The following is a 22,737-nucleotide window of genomic DNA, read 5'->3' on the forward strand; positions in this document are numbered from 1 at the left end:
AACAAGTATAAATACCGGGTCAGGAACAAACTGGGAATGGTGTAGCACAAGGAGGAGGCCGGTGTGAAGCAGTGTGCAGAGGGGGGAGATAGGGGACAGGTCAGACCCGAGCAAGGAGCTGGGGATTCTTTCCTCAGTGATGGAGGGGCTGTTCTGTTCATGCTCCACAGCGCCAAGCACAACTCCAGGAGAAAGGCCTCCTGTCCCCCGGGAGCGGTCGTGCCTGCACAAGGAAACCAATCATGCCACTTATCGCCCCGGTTTGAAAAGTAATTGCAGACACATGTGTAAAGGGCAGGGCAATCTTTTCTGCCAATTATGTGCCCTGCTATTAGGCGATTAGAAGCTGGTAAAGTCACGGTGTGAGGGATTAGCAGCACAATTCCCTCTCCCTTCACCTCTGCATTTCTGCTTCTTCCAAAGGCACATTCTTCCTCCCCAGGCACTGATCTCAGCTTGACCAGGTGCTCCCCCAAATTACATCCCCTAAACACACTTGTGCTTGTCCATAAAAGGAAAAAACGCCTGCAAGAGACCTTTACAAAACTGCAGTCGAGAAACAAGGCTAAGTCCGCCTGGCTACAAGATTGCACATTTGTATTTAGAGCAATATTTGTGAAGACTGTTTAGTCCTGGGTATTTCCAAAGCTGCTTATCGAATAGCTTGTGTGGGTCCTTATTGCACTTCCATGCACAGGCCGCCTTTCCTGTCTCATTTGGCTCCCATGCCTGTGCGCATCTGCCCATTCCTCTGGGCCTCGTATTCACTAAGAGGACACTGGTTGGTGCGTAGGTGTCCTACTCAGGAGGTGAAGATCCAGAGGCAGAGCAGCTCTGTAGGATGTGGGGCAGGAAGGAGGACGGGACTCGTGGGCCTCGAGTAACTGGGTGAAGCTGGAGGCCTGGGAGGAAGAAACAAGGGCAGGGCAAAGGAAGAAGGAAGGGGGAAGAAACAAGAGAAGGGGCCTTGCAAACCTACATCTAAAGGATTCCAGACCAGCTAAGCTGTCTTGTACTGAGGCTGTTATATGCCTTAGTTGGCTAAGGGAATAAGTTGAGGAACCAGACCACTTGAGTCAAGTGCTGGCCCTGCTTCTTTCTAGCTACGGGACCCTGGCAGGCATCTAACCTCTCTGTGCATCACTTTCTCATCTATAACAAGATCTTAATAACAGGACTTACCTCCTAGGGTGGCTGGGAGGATTCAGTGAGTGCATACATGCAAACAGCTTAAGATGATGCCCAGCACAGAGGAATCAGGAAGTAAATGTTAGCAATGATGGAGTACTAAGTCTCTTTCTGTGCACTCTCTCCTCCTTTCCTGCCTGCATTTCATCAGAATACTTCTCACCATTTTATTTACCTCACATTTTTTTTGTTTATTGCCTACGCTACGTTCTATGCCCCCACTAGAACTCCAGTTCCTTGCAGTCTGGGGTTTTTGTCTGTTCTGTTCAGTACTGTATTCCAAGCTCTATTGCCCTGAAACAGTTTTGGCACAGGAAACGGACACAAGTGATACTTCTTAACGATTGAGTTAATGAACAGATAAATGAAAGACTGAATGAGGTATTATCCTGTGGACTCGAATTGAGTTCTTTATTAGCCCTGAGTGATAATGGACTGCCTGCCCACCTTTCAGATGTTGTGAGCATAATGATGGTGTTTTATGGTAGTAATAGTGATATCTACTTTCTGAGGATTGAGGAGCAAAATATCTGTAAGATAAGCAGTGTAGGAGACCCAGCTATGTTACCTGTTAGGGGCCTCATTGCTTTGCATGGTGTACTCCCTCCTCCAAAACACCTGGGTGCCCAGCGAAGTTTCTGACTTGGGTGAGGAACTTATGATTACTGTATCTGAGAGAAGGGAGGCTCCAACCAAGACCACAGTCCTTTGATTCTCACCATCTGAGGGCAGTAAAACCCTCTGGCCAGGCTCTCGGTCCATAGTTCCCTGGTGGCGGCTCTCTGAACTAGGTGAGGATTTTACCATCTTGTGACACGTTATCGCTGTTCATATATATTCAGTCTTAGATGCAACAGAATTGGCCGAGACTGAAATATTTAGAAACTTCAGTTCAGCGGACGGTCTCATAAACTGCAGGAGCCCAGTTCTGCCACGTGGGGGATGATTCCAAACCGCTGGGCACCACTCTCTTCTTCTTAAATTGCTGGGTAGCATGTGGGGCCCTTAAGTTCTGACTGATTCCATAGAATGTGAGGACATGGTTGCTTGTCCTCCAACTCAACCCTCTCAAAGGAGAGGCTGCTATGTATTTCCCATGAGTCAAGTCATTTAATTTGTGCAACAATCTATGAGGTAGAAATGATCAGCATCCCTTTTTCCTTTAGGGCATCTGAGGCTCAGAGAAGAGTTGGTGATTCTACAAGGCCAGGGGCAGGGTCTGTCTTTTTATTAACATACAAAGAGAGGCAACACTGCTGTTTCTTATACGGTTGTAGTGTGGTCAATAGTTTGTGTCTTATGGTGGAGGAATTTGGATTCAAGCTCTTTCTCTACTACTTGTAGGCCTCAGTTTATTCATTTTAAAGCAGGGCTAGAAATAGAACCAACCTCTTAAAATCATCATAAATATTAAACAATTTGACATATCAAAAGTGCTTAGACCAGTGAATTATCACTGTTATCAATCAGTTAGTTATTAATTATATCAAATAATTAAAGAATAATAAAATACAATGTTTCAAATAGATAATAATCACATAGTAAACTTTAAAATAGTAACACAATCCTCAGTTAATGTTAATTACTATTTCTGTAATTATTCCCATGAGGCAGCTTGGTTCTTGACAGGTGAAAAGTGCTTAAAGGCTTTGAGTTAAGTAGCTCACCTCCGCCTGCCCTAATAAGTGACAGAGTGGAACTTAGGCTGACTGACTCCAAAAGCTGTGCTTATTCCCAAGAAAGAAAACAGGCTTCAAGAATATTCTGTTCTCCATCACAGCACAAACAGGCTGTGGGGACCTGCTAGGATGTAGGTGGTAGGACTCCCAGGTCAATGCTTCCTTCTCTTTCACCCTAGGGCAGTTTTGCCTATTGTTGGTTACCAGTAAAAGGGGATGATTGAATTTTATATGGGGCTGGTTAGAATTCAGTGAGAAAAACGTGTGAAGTACTTGGAACAGTGCCTCCTCTCATGATTATTTATCATATGTATATGTATCAATGCATAGATGTTATTTTGAAGTCCTGTGCTTGGCACTGGGCTTATTGAGGATATAGAGGAAAATGAGACTTGGTTCCTTACCTCAATCAGCTAATAGTCCCTCGAAGGACTCCATAAATGAATAATGACGTGTTCTAAATGCAGTCAGCCCAGCCAGTGTGGATCAGAGGCAACTTCCTGGAGAAAGGAGCATTTGAGGTGATTGGTCCACCAAGGGGACCTGGGCTACACAAGAGAAATCCAAGAAAGCCTCATGTGCAAAGGTCCTGTGCAATGAAGTAGCCTTGTGAGTTATAGTGGGTGATAGAAGTTCTGTGTGGCTAATATTTGAGCTCTGTTGAGTGAGACAAAGGAGAGCAGCCATGTAGAACCTTTATGTATGGCATTGAATGTTAAGTTACAGATCTGGACTTTTTCAAGGCAGTAAGGAGCCATTGAAGCTTTTGTATATATACCAAGAACAGATATAGGAACAAAAGCCAAGAACAGAGTTTTTCTTATTTACTGCTGAGTAAAAAAATGCCTAGGATCATAGTGGTACTTGATACCTGTTGCTTTAATTAAAAATTGCCCTGGCAACACCATGAAGTCAGACTAGGGATTTGGAGACTGGCAATCTACAGGATAGTTGCTAGCTTGATTCCAGAAAAATGCATCTTCTTCTTCTTCCTTTTTTTATTATATATTGCTGCATATTGTCAAAACAACTGCTGAATGAATGAATGAAGAAATGAAGAAATAGTTGTCCTATTCTACTCTCTTAGTTAAGAGAGGGGCGATTTATGGGCATAGAAGTCATGTTAGCTTAGAGCAAAAAAGTATTGTAAGTCCTGAAATAAATAACCATTTAACCATTATTATTTATTAAAGAATAATAACTGGGTCATGAGCCTCCTCTGGGCATAAGCCAAGACCCGTCTCTTCGCCCATAAGGCTCCATGACAAGCAGTGAAAATTCTTTGTCTTTTCTCTTGACATTCTGTGGTCTGCAGAGCCTCCCGGGGGCAAAAAGTGAATCAATAGATTCATTATGTGAACTAGAACCTGGCACTTTGAAAAGGCTTTGGATGAGTTCCTGACCTGCCAGGTAAGAGAAGATAATGTTGAAAATACTCTGCCATGTCTTGCTTAGGTGCACCGGAGCTCGTCTCAGCCTCTTCTGATTCACTTTGGGAAAACTCGGTCCTAAGTCCAGCTTGGCCGTGCCTCACAGCCTGCATGAGCTTAGTCTTGGAAAATAAAATGAGCTGTAGTTTACTTGGCTCACCTGCAGGGCCCCTGGGCCCTTGGTCTTATGTTTTATACAACAGAAGGCTTTGAAGTGTGCATACTTAATCCTGGCAATATTTTTGTCCAATGGTCCTCCAGCAGTGTCCTGTGGTCATCAGCCACTGGACCACAGCTTGACGTTCCTAATGAAATTAATGTACCTAGATAGCCACTGGTCCATTTACTCTCATTGGCCGTAAGATTATTTGTTCATTCACTTCTTTAAAAGATGGATCATAGAGTGCCTGTCATGAAACAAGCATGGTTCTGGGTCCTGGAGTACAATGATCAATAAACCGATATTTATTTCCCATCATGAAACTCATATTCTAGTGAGAGAAACAAACATAGAAAGAAGCAAAAAATAAACAAAATAGTGACAAATGAGAGAAAATGCTGTGAAGGAAACAAATAAGGGAATAAGCTAATGAAGGTGTTGAGCTGGTGGGATGGCTCCTCCTCTGAAGAGGTGACATATAAACAAGATTCTGGGAGGCTGAGAACTACCTGGATGTGGAGGAAGCAGCACTCCAGACAGAGTGACTAGAATGTGCAAAGGCCCAGGGGTAGGTAGGAAAGAACTTGGCATGTTTGACGATTGAGGGAAGAGCAGGGCACAGTGAGCAGGAGCGAAAGTGGAAATGGAATGAATTTGGAGAGGGAGGCAGGAGATCGCTTTGCAAGGCCTCATGGGCTGTGGCATGTTTCCCTTTTTGTTGTGTGCTAGGAGAGAATTTTATGATTCAAGGCATGCTCACTTTTGAGTTTTATCCAATAGAAACAGGAGCAGTATAAACAACTTTTCCATGTAGTGTGTTGGGATTGAATGGGGACACATAGTAGGACACTTTCAAGAACCACTGCTTTAGGAGATGGCTGCTGATACTAGAGGTGTATTGTACAACTATAGTTTCTTTTACTGCAGTAAACGTAAGTGTGACAAATACAGACATGTGGGCTAAGTAGGACTTCTCCTATTCACATGCACTCTTTCATTGGAACATCCAACTCATATCGACTGAATGTCTCCTCTGTGCCAGGCAATGTGTGGGCAGCAAGCCATGTCTGAGGGAGAGAGACAGACATCATCCCTGACCCCATGGAAATTGCACACTGGCCATTTTAACTCCATAAAAGCTCAGCTTAAGAAACAAAAGGGTGTCTAGTTCATCTTTTCTGGCTCTCATTTGGTTAAATCCTGGCAGCTGTCATACATTCAGAATCATTAAAATGTAGTTTTCTGTACTTAACTTGCTTCCACAGATTAACTTTCCCCAACTCATTATGGTGGCCTTGACCTTGGTTTATTCATAAAAGACCACAGAAGCCATTAACTGGGTGGGTTACTTTTTATAGGAGCAGCACAATTTTATCTACTAGAGGCATTGGCAGATTTGGATTACATTGTAAATAAATTTATCCACTACAAACATTCACGGATCTGCCTTGAATTGTAAATAAATTTTCCCAAGTAATTGTTAAGTGATGGCCTCACAATTATGCTGCAATAAGAAAAAAACCAGGGGCAGATTTAGTAGTTTTGCAATAAATATTCAAAAAGGTATCTAAGGATTTATAAGGAGACAGCCAGCTTGGATTAGGTGGATGGAAGGAGAGGACTATTTGGTGAGTTGGGAAATTATGAAGGGATTGGATTTGTGGTAAACATTAAACATTGGTCATGCCTATAGAAATGTCTATGCTAAATTTAAGTCTTCAGCTTAATATATCTGTCAGCACTTGCTGGATAACAAACAACTTCCACATTATCTGGCATACAAGAGTAAGCATTAATTCCTCTGGATCCATAGGTTGGCTGGGGTTTCACTAATCTAGGCTAAATTCTGCTTCTCATTGCAGATCTGTGGGGTTTGGGGTGGCCCAGCTTCACGTGTTTCTCATTCTCTTCACACCACTTGGATAGCCAGGGCATGCCCTTTTCATGAAGACGCAGAGAGGTGTAAGAGAACAAACAGAAATACAGGGGACCTCTTGCAACCTAGGCTCAAACTTCACAGTGTCACCTCTACCTCATTCCATTACCCAAAGCAACCACATGACCAAGCCCAAAGTCAAAGGTGAGGAAGTTCACTCCACCATTCATGAGGCAAGGATTAGATGCAGGGAGGGGTGAAGATTTGGAGCTCAAAGCTAATCTCTTGTAATTTAACATGTTTATTTCATTCATCTATTATAATATAAGCTTACATTATGTGCTGAACACTGCTGGGCAGCAGGAGAGATTGCCATGAAATATTCTTATGCCATTTACTGAATGGAAATCCAAGAAAAACAGTTCCTGCTCGTGTTATCTTATATATGGCCTGTACAATAGTCTTCCAAGGAGTCTTTCTTCTGTAGTTATGGCCTCAATTTCATCCTCCAATGTGGTCAGACTGACTGCCCTAAAATGTAAATGAGATACTGAACCTTTCCTGTTTACGTAATTTGGATGATTCCCCTTTGCCAGTGGGATAAAGTTCAACCTCCAGATGTTGACATTTAAGCTGATCCTTATCTGGACCCACAAACTTCCCAAACTTGTCTTCTGCCATCCATCTGGTCACCAGCCCTGCTTCCAAGGGTCTCCCCTTCCCCATTTCCTCTTTACTGTAGCCTAGCAGTTCCCCATTTGGACCACAGACAGGCAAGCGGTGCGGGGCATGGAGGCCATGGTATCATTCTAAGAGATCTTACTAAATGCACACTATGCACTATCTGTCAACTGTAATTAATGCTCCCTGCCCCAACACACAGGCATTGCCATTTGCAGCTTTACCTAGATAGGACTGTAAAGAATAAACTTCCAATTCAGTTACAAGGAGGTATTAATTTGAGCTGCCTTTTGCTATTATTTAGCTTCTCATCAACTGATAGAAACGTTACCACTTCTGTTAGAGATCCATGGTGATTTTTGACATACAATGGAACCCAGCCACAGTGGACCTCTTGCTTCTTCTTAAACACAACCTGACCCCCTCAGCTCCCCCCACCCATAGCTCTGGCGACTCTGGCTCTCTGAGAATCTCCTATAGCGCACTGTAATAGAACAATGTCTTTCTCCCTGAGTCATATTTTGTGAGTACACAAGCCATGCCTTTTCATTTCTTTCCCTGTTGCCTAGCTCAGTGGCTAATATGTAATAAGCATATTATGAATGTTTCTTGAATGAATGAATGAGTGAATATTTTAAAGTGAGTAGTGGAGAAATTCTCTAGAGTGAAGTTCTCAAATTATGCATACAAAAAGCTTGTAAAATATGGATTGTTGGACCCTACCTCTAAGTTTCAGAATCAGTAGATCTGAAGTAAGATCTGAGAATTTTCATTTCTAACAAGTCCCCAGGTGATGCTGTTGGTCTAGGGACCACACTTTGAAAACCACTCCTGTTCCAAGTTGATGCTGAGATGATTCTCTGTGTAGAAATAACCCCAGTCACTAATTTTGGTTAAGGGAGACACCTAGAGGGGGGTTTTTAACAGCTTGTAGCTTACAGAATAAAACTGGCATCTGAATGCCCAATTTTGCTACGAAAGAGGGACTGAAGTCCTAAAAATAGTTAGGTCATTGAACTGATAGGGCCTAAAAGTCACTCCCAATTTTTTTTCTATGTTAGTGTGGAAGTCATGATTGTATTAAACATATTCACAGAGGACACTACATTAGTTTAGTACCTCAAAAGCCAAAGGAGCTTTTACTATTCTTAGATGTCTGGGCTTTTTTATACATTGAGGAAATTTTGAAGGATATGTCCCCCAAGTGTCCTTCACTAAAGAGCTCTGTGCACCTACACGCTCACACTTCCCTCTGTGAATGTTCCTTACTGTGTCTGATCCTGATCTAGACTGTTCTTAGGAACAGTCATAGGCTGAATTAGATGGCCACGTGGGAGAGGAGACTGTCAAGGTCATACGCTGATTTTCACGTGGGAGGACTGAACTGTCCCCACCAGGAATCATTTCTGGTAGGGAAGTACACTAAGGGGAGTTTCACATCACACATTTTTTCAGTTCAGAAGCCATTTAATTCATCTTTTGAACAAAAAATCATTTGAGCAACTATTATACACCAAACACTGTTCTAGAAGCTGAAGACACAGCAACAGAGAAGACAGACATGAGACTTATATTCCCTAGAGATATATAGACAACAAACAAACAATTATAATTGTTGGTTAGCTATTGCTGCATAAAAAACTACCCCCAAATTCAGAGTAATTATTTATTTTTAACTCACATACCTGTGGGTCAGCTGGTCTAGGTGTGGCTCTGCTGGGCTTGTTCAGGCATATCTGGGAACATGGAAGTACTTTTCTCTCTTCCTATGACCAGTGAGCTAGTCTACAAATGGTTTTTTGAAGGCATTGGAAAGGCTGCAGTGAGAGCAGGCTGAAATGCCCCAGGACCCTGGGGGCCTGTGCTGAGCTGGCACTCTGTCACTTCTGCCTCAGTCCGTTGGCCACATCAAGTTCAGGTGGCCAAACCCAAAGTCAAGGAGGAGAAGGTGTAAATACATGTGGGAGTCAAAAAATGAGCCAACAGTTCAAGTGACCATTTACAGTATAAGGTCAGGTAACACCCAGGGCCGTGAAGAAACATAAAGCAGGTGTGTGGCTTCAGAGCGACCAGGGATGCTACTCTTGGGTGGCTGGGTATTGTGGGGTCGTGGATTGTCATAATCTTGGCAGTTGTTAGCAGGCCATCCCATGGCGAGGCATGCAGCTTCAGCATTATGCTGTGTTGTAATGCTGTGTGGTATGTGCTTCCCTTCCTGCTTGTCAAGGGCTCCTGGCATACCCGATAACTGTTGTGTATCATAAGGGCATCTATCTGGTTTATCACTGTTCTATTCAAATGCCTCATCACAGGAGCACATTTGAAGGGTACCAAAACTTGAATACATTATCTCTGCTGGACCATATACCAGTTGCCCCATTCCATACACACACATCTATGCACTTGTACACATAACACACAAGCATTGCATGTACCCACGTGGCCACCTTCATACACTCAGAAATGATGTCTTTGTCCATGCCAGTGAGAGGAAATGGCTCAATCCCTGGCACCTCAGGAGATAGGTGTTGACTGCTGGATGATTCCATCAGCTACAAAGCCAGAATGATGTGCCCGGAAAAGGAGTGTGAATCTGGAGTGGGTCAGAATGCAGACACAGCTTCTGGGGAGTCCTGAGTTGCAAAAGCAGCCAGCGGGTTGGATCAGGAGATGGAGTTGGGGAAAGTAGAACAGGGGTAAGTAGAGGGTGGTTCTCAGCTTCAGTATTTACTTGCCACCATCAATCAATCCAAGAGCCAAAAAAACCCCATAAGGGAACTGAAGGAAAAACAAACAAAAATGGATTTCTTCTTCAGAGGCCTTTTATCATTGGAGTGAAATTATTTTTCTCCTGTCTTCATTGAACAAAACCTGATATCGTGTTTTTGGTGAAATGTGTGTTCTCTGAGAGCAGAGGGGAGTAGTGTATAAAGGAGGAAAGTGACATCACTTATTACAAAATCTCTAGAGTGTTATTTCATTATTATTCCCATTTTATTGATGAAAGAGCTGAGGCTTGGGAAGTAAAAGCAATTTGCCTTATGTAAGTGAAGTCTGGGGATCCCAGTCCAGGTCTCATTTGGCAGAAAAATCCTTTCCCACCTTCTTGGCCTCCGTGGGTTTCTAGAGGTGAGCCTCAAGGCCTAGGGAGACTTTTGAAGTTAACTCCTGTCTGACTCCGATGTACCTGCTTTATTGGTGGCCAGTGTGAGTATAGGTCTGCACACACACGGTGTCCAAAGCGGGAGATCCTGTCGTCCGTCCAACTCTATGACTGCACTTCTCAGAGACCTACTCGGGCAAAGGGAGGTGGAAAGCTGAAGAGCCGAAAAGAAGCAACAACGCCCACCTTTCCTGGATCTTCTGGGGGCTGTTTGGCCAATATTGCCATCTGTTGGGCTAGTGCTGGCGAAGGCAGCGAGGTGGCTAGATGTCACTGCATCTTCCTTAGTGACCTTGGGACCACGTGAGATGACCTTGGGACTAAACAGCTGACAATGAAGGCATTTTGAAAAGTGCATCGACTTATACATTTATTGGATGGTTATTTTGTTACTTAATTTTCACCACAACCTTTTGAGTTCAGTATAATTTATATTTTTCATTTAACCAGTGTGCAAACAGATGTGCTGAGCATTTGAGTGACTTACTAGTCAGTAGCAGAGCTGGGGAGTAAGTTTAGGTAATGGGGCTCCAGACTCTTTGCCCCATCCCATCCTCTGCTTCTTCTTGATTAAGTCTAGACATTTATTTAACACCCACTAGTGACTATCTCCATGTTCTAGGCCCTCTGCCAGATACTGGGAATACAGCCCAGTTCACTGGGTCTCAATGTGGTCAATTGCTCAGTGTCCTGCTATATTAGATATCACATAATACATTTATTCCAGTATTTAGTGTCAGGAGAAATTTGCTGAAGACATTTGTGTATGTGTATCTATACTAGAAACTATGTAATTTATATGTTTCTCTTATTACTTTGGCTACCAGGAAGCTCAGGTCCAAATCAGAGCAAATATATTAAGAGTTTGGGTTTAGCATTTCAGTTTTTTTCTCCTAGCCCAGATTTTCTATTCTGGTTGCATAACTTCTATTGCACAAATGTCCTTTATTATAAAACACCTTAAATCCTTTTTAGAAGGAGGCTGCACAGAAATGACAGACTAAGATCTTTACAGCATATTCTCAGATTCCTACTGGGAAAGGCAGAATTAGATATTCCTCTTACCCTCATTCTCATAGCACCATACATATAAAATCCCTTGAGCAAGTGGATAATACTGTTCCGAGTCCCTGGGGATAGCTAGGAGATTCTGAAACATCACATCCATATAAAAAAAAAATTTCCTCAAATCATGGTCCCAACTTTGGTGCCAGATGCACATTTGTGGAGTAGGTAGCCAGTCACACTCTCACCTGCAGTTAATAAAATCTATTGCCCCTTGATGGATTTTTTTCTGCAAGCTAGAATTGATCTGTCGTCTTTGTGATTTGTGAGATGGCAGGGAAACACCAAACACCATCGTGTCTTGGACCACATTGATAAAAAAAAGAGAGAGAGAGAGAGAGAGAGAGAGAGAGAAAACAAAAGAAAAAAGATCACCTCTACGTCTTTCTAGGCGTAAAAAGGGCTGAAACTGCTGGGGTCGTTTTGTTTGATTTATTGGAAATAAAGTGGATCTTATTAACATTTTAATAAAGAGAATCTTTTTGCACTGGGCTGGAAGTGTCCTCCAGTCCCTGGTGCAATTTCGTTCTCTGGGAAAGTGGAATGGGCTGGCGTTGGCCGGCGTGATTTGCGAGGCTGGGCTCCAACAGCCCCCAAAAAGCAAGCGGAGCCTCCTCCGAGGGGCTCGCTCTGCGTGAGGTGCTCGCCCCATATCTGCCATGCCAAGCGAGGGAGCTTTATGAAGGAATCCGTCTTGTAAAGCCATTGGTCCTGGTCATCAGCCTCTACCCAATGCCTTCGTGATGCTGCCGTTGATCTATTTGGGAAGTTGGCTGGCTGGCGAGGCAGAGCCTCTCCTCAAAGCCTGGCTCCCACGGAAAATATGCTCAGTGCAGCCAAGTGCATGAATGAAAACGCCGCCGGGCGCGTCTAGTCGGGCAAAATGCAGCCGAGAACTGCGCTCCTCCTGTGCGTCCTCCTGTCCCAGGTAGGGAAGAGGGGTTGCCAGGCACGCCCCGCGCCCGGTTTCTGCATTCTGATCGCCTGCTTCGCGCAGGGCGAGGGGGCTTCGGGGGACTGGGGCTCTCCGGAACCGGCGGCGGAGACAGTCCAGGGCTCGGAAGGGAGGTCATTCTCAGCCCTGGAGATCCTAGGGTGGCCCTCGTTCCCCACTCCGGCTTGCCTCCCGGGAGTGTGCGTGTGTGTGTGTGTGTGTGTACGTTCGCGGGAGGAAGAGAGCGCTCCAGAGCCCCCTTTTCGCAAGCAGGGGCGGCATTCTCGCCTACAGCAAGTGGGGTAACTTTGATTCACCTCCTTCGGAGGCTCACGCACTGGAGAAAGACTCCGCTGGCGGCGACTCCCGGGAGTCGTGGCTTCCCCCGCCGAGAGAGGCAGGCGCAGCTCGGGACCGGATTGCGGGCGAGCGGGCTGCACAGGCCGGCCTGGCAGCGCCGACTTCCCGGGGAGCCCGGGCCCCCTCGCCCAGCCCCGCCTGCTCGCTGGAAGGCGCCTGGGGCCGGCAGGGCGCCGCGGCCCGGCTGCTGCTGTCGCTCAAAGGTGCCCACTTCCGCGACGCCCGCGGTGGGGTCCTCTCCTTCCCCGACCTCCGGAGCGCGTCCCCCGGCCAGGGCGCAGGCCCCAGTCCCCAGTCCCCAGTTCCCCGCGTCCCCTTTGTCCAGCCAGCTGGAACTCCGGCCCTGAGCCCCAACTGCCGCCTCTGCTGCCTTCCCAGGCGGGCTCGGAGCGTAGAGAAAAGTTCAAGCTTTGCCCACCCGGGCTGCAGCTGCCTGTTAACCCTCGGAGCGCTGCGGCGCTAGGGAAGGGCCCGGCGACCTGGGAGAGGGGTGCAATGGAGACGTGGGTCTCCGGCAACCACCTCTGCTGCTCCGAGATCTCAGGAAGTTGTGTGCAGGAAATCAGGACTCCAAGGAGGCCAGGGCAGAGGGACGCCCAGCGCTGCTCAGGGCCTGTGTTTCTCAGGGCGTGAACCGTGACCCAGTCCCCGACCCGAGGGCTCCCTGGACGCCTATGGGACTGAGGATGAACTGGCAGCCTACAAATGGGTGGGTTAAATCAAGGCAGGGCTGAGCAAAAGAGGGAAGGAGATAGGGAGTGCCTTGTGGTGGTAGATGTGGGTGTTGAGTTCCTGGCCAGGACTCCTTGGTGCCAGGGGAAGAGGCACGTGTGTGAGGGTGTGAGTGAGAGGCAGGGTCCCAGACAGGCTGGTTCAGACGCTAAGAGGCAGAGCAGCCTGTTAAGGGGTCACCACTACCAGATCGATGTTGGGATTAGACTTTGCAAATGGGCCAGTGTCCCAGGAGCACTGTGACCACAAAGATGAGTCAGTGTGGAGGGCGAGGGGTAGATGACAGTGCTGGGAGTGGAGTAAGGTGCCTGGCTGCTGAGCCCCCTCCCCACTCCTAACTTCCTGCTTCCCTGGACACACAGCGCCCATTCCGGGCTCTCCCATTTACCCCTCCTCTACCAGGGCTTTGCTGACTGATGCTCTTGGGGTACCTGTAGCCTGAAGTCCTGCCACAAATTCTATACCTGTCTGTGAAGTGGTTTTCCAGACGTTCTGGACTCTTAACAACTGTCCCAGTTTGGCAGAGTGGTTCAGACCATGCCTCTGGTTCAAACCGATCTCTCTTCCATGTGCTACTGATACCACCCTGAGCAAGTTGCTTAACATCTCTGAGCTTCCAGATTCTCCACATAAAAAAAAAAGTCTTATAGTCTTCCTAGAATTGCTAGGCAGATTGGATTGCATTCAACAGGATATCGTAGGTACTGCATTTAGCACGAGGCCTGGCACACTGGGAGGTGTCAGTGTCTAGAGGCACTTACCACACCTTACTTAGGACTTTACAGTCCTTTTCTCTGTGGGGCATGTTTTGACCTCAGTTCTGATTCCAGGGCTTGCCCAAAGTTATGCCTCCCTATGACCAAGAGAGAGCACATGACAGCCTGAGCAGTCCCCATGCCCTCGGGGCTTCTCACATGATGCCTTTTGCAAAGCAACTGGTGTGGCTCCTCACCCAGGGCCCAGCTGGCACAGGTGGGGTCTGCGGGCTCTCAGCTCAGTTAGTTTTCTTAGACTGGGGGAGCACAGATTTTACCATGAATTGAATTGTCTGCCCTGAGACGCTTATTTCTCTTTGAGATTGTTGTGCATAATCGGAGCACATGTCCACATAAGGACAGTAATTGATACCCTGGTAGGAATAGCATCTTGCAGAGAAATCATTTGGGTGCAATTCAGTTAACTGTCAAGAGGTTTAAGCGCAGAGCTCTGTGTGTCACTGTGAAAAGTGGTGAAAGTCTTGGAGCCTTTGAGTCAATGAGCAAAAACAAAACTTTCCTGAGGCAGACAAAAAAACAGAAGAAAGGGCAAAACAATGTAATAAAGCAAATTAGTCACTCAGCCCTAGTGGTGTTCAGGCAAGCATGTGTGTGTTTTTCCACCACAGTTGTAATACACTGAGTCCAGCTTTGGAGACCATCAATCTCTAAGTTTATTGGCTAGGTTGCTATTTTAGGCATTTGGAAGGGGTGAGGGGGGAGAGGAATTCTAAGCAGCAATGGCTGGAAGCTGGCAGAGTTGAGGAATAGTCAGTCACCTCTCTTCTCCTCTGGGGTGTTTTGAGAAAGGCCATCCCAGAAGTGGCTGCTGGAATTTGGCTATGATAAATAATGAATGTGAAACAAATCAGGAGAGGCATGAGCTAGAAATTCCACTGTAAATATGATTCCGCTCTCCCGCCCCCCCAGTTTGGGTCTCACTTATGACTAACTAGCTCAAAGTTCTGACAATGAATGAGTAATCCCCCAAGAATTAGGATTTTGGGGAGTGGTTCAGGTTTGGAGAGCAGTCACTTGGGAGGGACCAGAAACGTTCCACTGAATCTGAGATGTTGATTTAATACGGGGAATACCTTTTTGGAGTTGGAATCTTGATTTTCATGATTTTAAATAAGAATCAACATCTTCTAGTGACTTTGCAACTCTGTAGATTATATTTTGAGGACAGTGTTTATTTGTAGAGCACTCTCAATGAGGAAAAAAGTCTTACCAGTTACAGAGAACACGTGACAGCCTGTACGATTTCAAAAGCGCTGGGGAAACAGATATAAGGGTTGAAAGTAGTCAAAGAAGTAGAGTTCACGCGTCTGAACAATGTTTTTAGGATGTCTCCAAAGAGATTTAATAAACTGCAAGGCTGAATATGTGATCTGAAATTTATGTAATACCACAGTCTATATTAAAAGCCCCAACAGTCATCCTAGCTAATCTCTCCTGCTCTGCCTCCCTCTCCTTTTCTATCTTTAGCCTTTGGGTTTTCCATTAAATGAAATCTATTTCCTTCTAGAAGTGTCCTCTGTGTGTTACAGCGAAATTGCCCAAAACCAATGTACCCAATAATGGCATTACCTGAAAGTACCAGCTTTTGGATGTGGTAAAGATACAGCTAGGTTCTTGAAAATATCCTTCTTCCTTTCCCTCCTTCCAAAAAGACAGTTGCTTGGGGAATTTAGTTAATTTCTATTTAGTGAAAGGCAAAGACAAGGACAAACTATGGTCAGTTAACATCTGAATGACAGTCCTATCATCCCAAAAGCCAACAGTATAGTATTTCTCTGTGTGTGTGTCCATCTCTGTGTGTTTTGATCTTGTTAAGATACCTGCTGAAAATTCCTCCAGAAGAGGGCTCCATCTACAGCATTACAGAATTCTGAATCTACAGCTTAATACATTTTAAAGAACTTCAGTGTGGTAGCTTCATCCAAACCAAACTAAGCTCCTTACTCCCAATTCTTTGCTACAAGCTCCCCCAATAAGAAGCCCTGTCATTGTATATTATCTGTCCTTTCTTTCCTCCCTTTTTCTCTCTTGCAGTTGCTTCTGTTCTATTTTATTCTTCACCTATAATCTCTTCTGAGTATTAGAGCAGGGAACATTTCAGAGACCATTGCAGACAATGCATTATGAAATGCAAGGAAGTTCTGAAATTTCCTGGCATTCGACTTCAGCTGGACCTGCTTTTACTCTTTAGGTAGCCAGAAGGCAAGACCAGTTGTGCCTGTGAAAGGAGATGATCGTCCCCATTAGGTAACTGCCCAGAAGAGTGTATCATGAGCCAGATCCATTTATCCCCCAACCCCACCAGTTGAAAAGGAGAAGGAAATATTGGTCTGCCATCCAATTACAATAATCATCTGGGAAGAATCAAATCAAGTGACCAGTGGTTTTGGCATCGTTTCCACTTACTTCTTGGCAAGATGCCCACATGCCCTGAAAAATCTTATCCTCCTGAAGTATTCTGCCAATACAATTGCCCATAGCATGTCTCCTCTAAAGCCACCTGGGGACCCCAGGCCTGCTCCTGCTCTCTCCTTCAGCAGACGACACAAATGGTGACTGAGTGGACTGTAGGGTCCCTTGCACCTTCACTGGCACTGACTAGTGGCTTTATTCTTGGGTTAGGGTAGAAAGTGGTATCTTTCTCTACTGAGAGGAGGAGCTGCAAAGGGCAGGCTAGAGAGAATAAATGACATTTCAGACTTGAAATGCAAACTGAGCCAGGGCTCATGGAGGTGAATGGGTCAACCCTTTGGTTTAGCAGATTGAACTTCAAGATATTCTTTTGGTGGTGCTGAAACCTATCCATTCCAATTCTGCAACTCTGGCCTCTGGGAAGGGGTTGCAAATAGCAGCCACAGGCCAAAAGTAGCTCACGGATGTATCTTGTTTGGCCCAAATATTTTGAAAAGTGGGAAGATATACATTTTGAAAAGTCCAGATTTCTTGTATTTCTTAAAATGTCAGAAGGTCAGGCAACCATAGAGCTGCATTCCCACATGGCCACACTTCACTGGAGCTATCACTACTCTCCCTTTGGGCAGGACCTGCCTCTGTAGTTTGCCACAGTCCCCAGCACTCTCTAGTATCCCCAGCCCATTGTACTCATTTATTTTACCCACTTGACCCTTTGGCCATTTGCGTGGGAACCTCTGCTTTCACAAACCTTGAGACTTGATCAGATCTGATGCAGTCAGCTTTTCAGTGACAGGCTATTGTAAAGGAAGGGATGAGCCCCTTATCCCTTTGGCTGAACTGCACTGGTGTGCCCTTTGGAAGACATAACCAAGGGGACTCTGCCTCCTTCTCAACAATTTTATTGCTGTCACCGTCAGTAGGTGGCTTAGGGTACCCAGAGCAACCTAACGCCCAGACTATTGTTCCATGTGGAAGAGTTACACCTGGAGAAGGGACTCACTGTGGCTTTGAGTCCATCTGAGAGTTTGGTACCAGAGGGTTGGTGCGTTCTCATATTGTTATGCATCGCCGCCAAGGGGTTCAGGACCGCTGGGTAATATGAAGATGCCAGCGCACTGTGTGGAGTGTTACACCAAGGGCACAGAGAGGTACACCGTTGGAGTACAGGCACACCTGGGCATCGTTGTCTGACAGGGGTGCTCACACGCAGTCTGAGTATCATCAGACGTCACAATCACTTTCAGTACTTGGTCCTGCAGGGGACTCTGGGGGGACTTCGCTAACACGCGGAGAGAGCACTGTAACTTCAGGGTAATGTTAGCTCCATAGCTCTGCTGCCTGTAGTATCTTATACACAGGACATTGTCATCCCTAGTACCAACTGGAGTTTGTGTGAAATTTCTGTAGCTGTTTTTAACAGTTAACACCCACCACAGTCTACATAGAGTGTTAATGTTACAATTAATGTTCTCTGGCTCCATAAATACTAGACTAACCTGTAATCTGTCCCCTCAACCCATACCAGCAGGTAAGCCTCAGATAACTTGTTTTCCATACAGACCCCAAAGATCAGGGTAAATATAACTAGGTACACATAAAAAAAAAAAAAGTGATTTTTTCCCTCCATCAGTCGCCAACAGAAGTCAAATTCCTGAAAATTATCATTAGCAATAGGCACGTTTTGACATGTCATGTCTCATTTCAAAGGCCCCAGAGAGTGTCACCCGATCTGCTACCGAAGCACAAAGCCCCTGTGTCTGCCAGCTGAGCGCAGGCCGGGCTGGGGCGGAGGGCGGCAGCTGCTCAGCCGAGAGCAGCCCTGCCACATGCCTGGGCGGGGCCAGGAAATGAGCCCAGCCTCTGGGAGCCTGGGGACCCTGCGAGGAATGTGGCAGGCTCCATCTCGGCCTTATGCCGCCCCCAGGCCAAAGCCTCTCCCCTGAGGGGGCGGCGGGGCACTGCTTTTCCGTGGGCTGCGGGCGATGGTGCCTGCAGGGGCCTGCAGCTTGAGCTTCTGTCAACCTAGGGAGGGTCTGCGGGAAGCTGTGCGCCCCTGAGAGCAGAAGCCACGCTGACTCAACCCGCAGCTCCGCCTTCAGCTGCCTAAGGGGCTGGGCGTCTGAGGTCATCTAACTCAGGGCTGCACACTCCGGCCTGTGGGCTGATTTCTGCCCGCAGCTTGTTTTTATAAATAGTTTTATTGGAACATAGCCATGCCCATGCGTTTTTATAATTGTCTGTGGCTGTGTTTGTGCTATAACAACAGAGTTGGTGCCATATGGCCCACAAAGCCTAAAATATTTACTATTTGGCCCTTTACAGAAAAAGTTTTCTAACTCCTGCTCTGACTCAAAATTATAGCTAGAGAGCCTGCAAGGAGCCTTCTTAAAGGGCAGGGAGGTTTAGGGATTTGGACAAGGGATTGTCCCTCCAAAACCCGAAGCACTCAAGCAACTTGACTTCAGTGAATTCATCTGGGACCAAATGGGTTCAATAAATGTCTATGATATTCATGGAGCACCTCCTGTGTGCTCAGGGTACAGCTACTAGAAAGGCTGAGACCCCAAGAGATCCCCTGGCAGGGGAGATTGATATTAATGAATAATTCAAAACAGAAACCGCTGTGATGGAAGTAAACGCAGTCTGTGTGAGACGATGCCATTCGGTGTATTTTGCTTGTGTGAGTCTTGCCTTTCCCGGCGACTAACATATAAGCTGCACTACAACACATTTTGTAGTCATGTCCGTGTGTCCAGGGCCTAGAACAGTGCCTGGCATATAGCAGGTCTTAGCAAACATGAACTAATGAATTTAAGAAGGGCATCAGATCCAGATGAAGGATGTAGGAGGCTTCCCTAATAACCTGCTGCTCAAGCCATGGTCTGGAGGAGGAGTGAGACTTATAGACAAAGGGGCACTAGAGGGTATGGGCCAGGGAAGGGGCGTCCCTGGGGACGAAGGCACAGCCTGGGGGAAGTCTCTGTGCAGAAAGCAGCATTGCATAGCCCACGGAGAGTGAGGAGCAGCTGGCGAGTTCCAGAGCCGCAAGGATTTTGGTGCTTGTCCTGGAACGGTGGGCAGCTTTTGAAAGTAAGGAGGGGAGGATGTAGAATGACAAGGTCAGATTGCCATTTGGAAAAGGCCACCCTGGCTGCAATGTAGCAAATGAATTGGAGCTGGTATGAAAGGAAGAGAAAAACTAGTCTAGGCCTGAGTTCATAGGAAGAGTCTAGACTAGGGAGTGACAGTGCAGACGAGAGAAGTAGACACACCCTACTCGGAGCATCCGAGAGACATTTAGGGGAGAACTTGGCAGAGCGCAGTAGCTGGGTTTGGGGATGGCAGAGCAAGGGTCAGGGAGGGGTTCAGGATTAGAGCTTGAATGCTGATTCTTTCAATTGGCAGGAACTTAGACCCTCTTGCCCAAACAAGCAACCCAGGTGTCTGACATTGTAAACAGGGTCTGAGGGCTGTTTCCACGGGGGTGGCAGCCAGGCTGCAGTAATGCTCCTCAGGAGAGGCCTCCAGGGCCCCAGTCACACTCATGCCCACAGATACAATCCTTGCTTGCATCTGTGTAGGGGCCTGGAAATGCCCTTAACTAGAAAGACTGATGTGTAGCCTCTATAATTAACCAATCTCTGGGGCTTTTCATGCAAAAGATATTTGAGAGAAACATTGCCAAGCCCTTTAATGATTCCTTGAACATTCAATCAGCAGCACTAGAAATATTTCTTACATGAAGCAAATAATGATCTGCTACTTCAGCAGTCACTTTGTGAATGCTGACGCACCTTCAGCCAGCACACTGGTTGTAGCCTTGGTGACCCTTACGTTCCTGGGTATAGCAGCAGTGCCAGGCTCTCTCTCAGAAAATGGGAAGCAGTGCAGGTACACCATCCTCAGAAGGAGAGGTATGTGCAGTTGTCCAATCACTAAGCATCCATTGAGGCACTTAGCAAATTCATCGGTAAACAAGATGGGCATGGAACCTGCTTTCACAGGGCTTGTTGTACTGAGGGCAGCCGATAAGAAATAGGAAAATGACTGAAATAGTATGAATTTGGTAATTGTTATAATAGGAAACAATAGGGGATAAAGAAGTACTGAAGGGGGGATGCTGTGCCTTCCCTTCTGTCCTTCCATCTTGCTTTCCCAAATTTTTAGTATTTATCAAGTGCCAAGAATGCTACTAATTTGGGGATCCAGAGATGAATACCAAACAGTCCTGGTCCTCACTAGGGAAAAGTGATCTGTTGGGACCCAGAGGAGCAAGTGGCATGGACTGCTTAGGAGCACCAGGGGACCTCTGAGCCTTTGAGAAGTGAGTTTGAATCCTGGCCCAGCCATTTGCATGCTGTGTGACCTCTGATAAGTCACTTTATTTCCCTCCTCTTCTATTTCCTCAGGTGGCTAAATGAAGAGAGAATAGCTACATCTGCCCAGCAAGGTTGGGGTGAGGATTAAGTTGAAGTATGCTCATGACTGAATCCTGTGATTTGCATGCTGGGCTCCAAAGGAGTGTATGGCTTGAAGGTACCATGGGTCCTTGGCCATGAGCATCTGACTTAGAGGGTAAAGATGCTTGTGTATTTAAAATGCAAGGACTTTAAAAAAAAATAAAGTTTTCTCCCAAGAGAGGGATTTGCCGATTCCTCAACTGGCAGCTCCCAAAAGATTGTTTGCCTGGGGATTTCATGCCTCATAAAATCACTTGATCTGGTGGGAATCTCATCTTCCAGATGTATCTTTACACCTGATATAGCTGTTTCCCAGGGGGCTATATCAGGGCAGTATGTGTGTGTGTGTGTGCGCCAACACCATGAGCACTTGTGACTATTATTATTGAAAATATGTCAAAATAATTGTAAATCTACTGTACAATTTCCTGCTATGTGCCAGCTGCATACTTTATCTCAAATCCTTACTGCAACCCTTAGGGACACCTCTCCCTATGATGAGAAGAAGTTCAGAGTGGTTGAGTCATTGCCTAAGGCCACACAGCCACTAGGAACTGGCACCAGGGTTTGAACCCATGAATTTCTGATTCCTGTGCATGTGCATTTTCCTCCATGTTTTATGAGTGTATAACAGCTTCCTCCCTTATTCCCTCAAATGACATAAGAATTCTCTCCCTGGACTGTTTTGTTTCCTGGCTCTCCTGGAGTCAAAACGGCTGCTTGCAGGAACCCTACTTTTGAATTACTAAAAGTGGACCAGGGACCTGGACCTCCTGTCTGAGTTGCTGGTTGCAGCCCTTGGAACCAGGTGCCTAGTCATTTGTGTTCTTTGTTCTGAGCCTTTGCTTTGACCAGGATGAACAACCCACTCACACTGCATGCTTCCTCCAGCAAGAACAGTCATCCCAATAAGAACAGTCACATAGGTGCCAGGACCTAGTGGCATGGCTCCTACAGCTTCCCAGTAAATTCTCTGGTGGTTTCCTTCCTGCTGCTAAGCCCTAAAGCTGGATGGCATTCATCCCCAGAGGTGCCAAGAAAATCCATTGTCTCAGCCAGTGCTTCCTGAGTGCTTCTGTCTACAAGAACATTTTTCCTAATTCATAGGAAAATGATAAATATACAGCCTGTAGCTATATTGCAACACACAAATCTATAGCACGTGCAATTGGACTGAATATAACCTGAACTTCAGTTCTGTTTTACCAGGAAAGTTATTTTTTATTTTAATTCAGTTTAAGTGCCTTTAGTCAGTGTAACTATTGATTCAGTAAACATTTGTTGAGTGCCTATTATGTGCTTGACTGTTTTTTGTACTGCGAGTAGAGCAGTGAGCACTCCCATTGTCCCCAGGCTTGTAAATGCACATGCTCTCCATTCCTCCCGGTCTCAGCACTCCACTCGGTGAGCTTGCATTTCCACCTCTCAGGATGTTTGTATCTGTGCACCCCAGTCTGTACAGTCCATGTTTGATTAAGTCGTTTATTTAACAAATATTTATCAATCGATGACTGTATCTCAAGCATGCATTACCTAGTAGATACTTTACACTAGGTAAGTAGCAGTGATTATGTTCTAATGAGGGGTAAAGACAATATATAACAAATGTAAGTAAATATGATAATTCCAGATAGTGATAGTGCTATAAGAAAAGTCAACGTGGAATAGGCCGTTGTTCTGAGCTTATCTCCCACCGTTCCTTGGGTTGGAAGTTCATTGTTCTGATGCAGTAACCTTTCTGATCTTTAGGGGTGAAATGTCCTATTGTTTATGAAATATAATTGGTTATAAGTAGAGGGCTCTTTGGTCCTTAGTGGT

The 22,737-nt window shown here is 45.9% G+C and overlaps 1 protein-coding gene across 3 annotated transcripts in view; it reads left to right on the forward strand.

Moving 5' to 3' along the window:
* CDH13 (cadherin 13) overlaps window positions 1–22,737 on the forward strand; it is a 1,152,846-nt gene that overhangs the window by 195,528 nt on the left and 934,581 nt on the right. The window contains exon 1 of one of the 3 annotated variants that reach the window (XM_057493263.1): window positions 11,702–12,170. The exons of 1 other annotated variant lie outside the window; for it this stretch is intronic. In XM_057493263.1, coding sequence (XP_057349246.1) covers window positions 12,126–12,170 — 45 coding nt within the window. In that variant the 5' untranslated portion in view covers window positions 11,702–12,125. Of the gene's footprint in view, window positions 1–11,701; window positions 12,171–22,737 lie in introns of those variants that run through there. One more of the 3 variants, XM_036909367.2, reaches the window with a different exon arrangement.

Source organism: Manis pentadactyla, chromosome 15 (genome assembly GCF_030020395.1).
Source record: "Manis pentadactyla isolate mManPen7 chromosome 15, mManPen7.hap1, whole genome shotgun sequence".
In the NCBI taxonomy this organism is placed as follows: Eukaryota; Metazoa; Chordata; class Mammalia; order Pholidota; family Manidae; genus Manis; species Manis pentadactyla.